The sequence below is a fragment of the Uloborus diversus genome, chromosome 6, assembly GCF_026930045.1.
Source record: "Uloborus diversus isolate 005 chromosome 6, Udiv.v.3.1, whole genome shotgun sequence".
NCBI lineage: Eukaryota > Metazoa > Arthropoda > Arachnida > Araneae > Uloboridae > Uloborus > Uloborus diversus.
The window spans coordinates 148,078,077-148,082,262 of NC_072736.1; the positions used below are offsets into that span (position 1 = coordinate 148,078,077).

At 33.2% G+C, this 4,186-nt stretch overlaps 1 protein-coding gene across 1 annotated transcript; it reads left to right on the forward strand.

Annotated features, from left to right (window-relative positions):
* The first annotated feature begins 828 nt into the window (after positions 1–828).
* LOC129225025 (glutamate receptor-like) lies at positions 829–2,076 on the forward strand. Its single transcript, XM_054859571.1, has one exon. The coding sequence runs from the start codon at positions 829–831 to the stop codon at positions 2,074–2,076; it is 1,248 nt and encodes a 415-aa protein (XP_054715546.1).
* The last annotated feature ends 2,110 nt before the right edge of the window (positions 2,077–4,186 follow it).

Consider the following 4,186-nt stretch of genomic DNA (forward strand, 5'->3'; position numbering starts at 1 on the left):
TCGTGTCATTTGGTTATTTTTCCCCAGAAAATTACTATTATTTTAAGAAGTAATAATGATGCTCTCATTATCTTCTCGAGGCAATTGACCAATAATTGCTAAACACGAAACGTAGTCTGTTGTCAAAGTATAAAAGAGACTATGCTGTTAAAATAGTGTTTCCTAAAGTTTTTATTTTATTTATGCATTTTAAACGAATTACTAGTTGGAAAGTGGATCGATAGGTAGGAAAAGAGAAAATGTTACATTTGATTACACACTTTGTCTTAATGAAGTTTCGAATAAAATTCTAAAATCAATGATTGGCTTTGGATAACAAAGTAATGAAGTGCGCTTTTTGCTCAGCACTCCCCCTAGTTTCTATTCGAAAAAACTGAATGAAGTAACACGAGTTTTATGTTTAATAAAAGTTCACCACCATTAAAAACTAAGAATGAGCGTTTTGTTCGGCATTCTTCAACCCTTTTTCAGACGTTAGAAAATAACTAAGCAATGCTTAAACTTCTATTTTTGAGCAGCATGTTTTATCTCTTTACAATGCTTTAAACTTAAAACAGTTTAAAGAATCCGGATACGGCAAAGGACAAACGGAATCTTACAATACTCTAAGGAAAGGTGCATCATGAAAAATTTTGGTTTTGTGAATCTTTTTCACTACAACCAAATATCAGGCTCTATATGTCACCACAAATAGTGTTACTTCGACATTTTTCGCGCTCCTCAATAGAACTTCATGAGCTTTGTTAATCACAGTCAAAGCACTCAAGCGATGCTTTCGTAAAAAAAAGAAAAAAAAAGGCGTTTTGCATTGTTCGAAAAATGGCAGGAATGAAGTGCAATAAAAATCTGAAGATTGCTATTTCTCCATATAGCAATGTAATCGAAATTAACGAAAGAAATTCGGAAGTTGAAGTGGTAGGAGGTTACGAAAGCACTCTGCTCCGTCTTTTACTCCAGTATTTTGCACCGATGCATGTTTTTGTTTACCCTCTGGATGGCGAATGGGGAAGAAGACATGAGAACGGAAGTTGGACAGGACTCATCGGGCTTCTGCAAAGAAAAGAAGCAGACATTGCTGTTTCTTATGTTGGAATAACAGAAATGAGAGCAACTGTTGTGGATTTCAGTGCTCCGTATACAGTGACGGGGCAATTCTTTGCCACCAGGGCACCGAGAGTACTTCCGAGAACTATTTCTGTTCTACAACCATTTCCAACAGAGGCATGGCTATGCAACATTGCAGCTGTTGTGTTCGTCAGTATAATGCTGCTAACATTTTTCGGTGTCAAGTCTTCCTTCATAGGAATTTTGTTGAATGTTTGCCGAAGGAAGCCATTTGGTTGTTCTCCCACCGAAATTCGGCACACAAGTGGCAAGATTTTATATGCGTCTTCAGTGTTCAGTCTGATGATCCTTGCTTTCAGCTACACAGCGGTTTTGCTGACAAATCTTACTATTCTTTTTCGTGAAAGTGGACTTCATAGCATTTCGGAACTGAGAGTAGCTGTTCAGAAAGGGTCTTATAAGTGTTTTATTGAACCAGGAATCCTTTTGGAATCTTTAGAGAAAAGCAGCGATGTTTCAGTGAAAACCATTGGTCAAGCAATTCGAAGAAATGATTGGTTTATCAGACCACCAACTATAAATAATTTCCAGAGCAAGATTTTTAGTGAAAAGACTGCCATCATAGCGTCATTATCAACATTTAGGACTTTCCATCCCGATAGCATATTGATATCTGACGATATGTTCCTTCTAACCCCTGTTAGTGTTGCGGTAGTAAAAGAGTTTCCATGCAAAAAAGAACTAAATGAAATAATTTCAAAGATCACAGCCAGTGGCATTTACGGAAAATCTATAGAAGATTATTATTTTCGAAAAACGATTTCTTATATCAATTCTACAGACGAAGCGAATCTATCTTTATCTGTTACTGACGTTAAAGAACTTTTTTTAATTTTAGGTATTGGTTATATCTTATCGTCCATTGTTCTTCTGGGTGAAATAATTTTGGACCAAGTGAAACATTGTATCACAAAATATAACTATTTTCAAAAAAACGGCAAAACAATTTAAAGTATATAACAATTTACAGTAAGCTAGTGTTTTCAGTGCAATTTCATAAAGGAAACAAAATTTCGTTTATACATGTACCTTCAAATAGGAGAGGTGAAGTTTTTTTTGAAGTAAATTTTTATTTTTAATCTATTTTAATTCCTGTTTTAATTTAACTACTTTGTTGCAAGTGTGTATTTCAGGTTGAAGTAAATGCGTTCACTCAAGAGACAGGTTTACCAAGCTATAGCAGGTCCCACGTCAATTATCTAGACATGTAGAGAAACAATTAACCGCTTTTGAAAGCAAGTTAATAATCACTGCAAATAAAAGTTTATTATCAGCCGTAATCTTAATAATTTAAAGCATTTAATTAAAAATTACAGGTGTTTTTAATTTACAAACAAAATAAAATTCCAAAAATTTAATTTTTTTAAAATTAATTTCAGTGACGAAATGAAACATAGTTTAAGATAAGGTCATGATCCTACTTATGGTTGGATTAGTCATAAAATTCTCGTAGAACTTTGTACACCTATGAATGAAATAAACTTTTTATTGAATCCTGAAAAGTTTTATTAGAGGGACTAATGCCCTTTCTGAAATAATCGATTCGTTTATCTATCACTAGAATGAGAATTCTTTTTTCGCGGCATTTTCACATAACTTAAAATTCTAAGTAAAACGAGGGGTCAACTATACTCATTCTGATTGGCTGATCGTCTTTCTTCTTGAGAGGCCATTGATTGACTTATCCTCGTTGGTATTAAGAGGATAAGAGGAATACACGTCCATGTTTTAAAATTCTTTATTGTAGAGCCAAAAAAACTAAAGAAAATCCAATATTTCATTCAGTACTAGTTGGTACCCGCACGGCTTTGCCCGTGGTTGAAAATTAAAAGGTCATTTGGTTCGCCTGTATATTTACAAATAATGGATGACGAATTTCTCGCCAATTTGCTATGTTCATTTGCTCGCCAAAAGCAGGAAAAGATGGTATTATTATGCATTTTCATACAAAAATATTTAAACATGAAATGATTTCAATTGATGCTAAATTTAAAAATTAAGTTTCTTACTGGAGATATAAAACACAAAATAAATAAATAAATGTAGTACTTAGCTCTAACTTACGTCTTCTGGCTATACCTATTGTTAGTTAAATTTTTTTTTCTTAATCTTGGGTCAAATTCAGGCATTTTTGCCATGTGTTTACCAGCAACTCAGTAATATCTTGAGAGTGAAAAACAACCCAAAAAATCTTAAACAGTTTCCTTTGAGTTATTCAGAACAACTTGACGAAAACTTAAAAAGTGTCCTTAGCTTTTATTTTTAACTCCTTGCCATGCATATTTGTAGTTATGACACATATCGCCCACCTAATACAACACAGCCACAAGTCAAAAAACTCGATTTTGAGTTATATACATGTTCTAGTGCCTTTTTATTAGTTCTACTAAAATGCAAGACAACCACAAACGAAAAAAAATGTTAACCTTATTTTTGACATGTGTCAGTGTGCTACTGTAAGAACTTAAGCTAAGGCGCAATACATTTAAATTTTTCTCGAAATGTGGCACTGTTGTATTAGGTAAGCGCTATAACAGCTACACAATATTTATATTTCATAAGAAAAAGTAAGTTGATCCTCTAAATAGGGAAATTCAACTTTGTAAATTATCTTAAAAATGAAGCTTGCTAAATAGTAATTTTGCTGGGCCTCTTAAAAACTACGCAAGTTGGAATGGAAGGAATATATTTTCGGTGGATTAAAGCAAAATTGAACTAGCAAACTGATTAAAGGCAGTTTTAGATGTGTGATGCAAAAGTGATTTTACAACTTTTAACTAATGATTTTTTTTTCTGCAACACAGCAACACGAGATCTTAATATCTCTCGTTATAGGAAAAACATAAACAATCTTTGTATAATCAATTCAACGAATGAAAAAAGGTGTCATGTACAGGTTTGCGGGAGGACTGGAGCTGTGCAGCACAGCAAACTCGATCAAGCTCTCAAATAGTATTTTTAAAAAACATAATTCACGCAATTAAAGTTTTTTTTACTAAAACTAAATCAGTTTTAGTTGAATAACTGTCACTTTTTTTTTCATTGCTTTGGCGTATTGTTT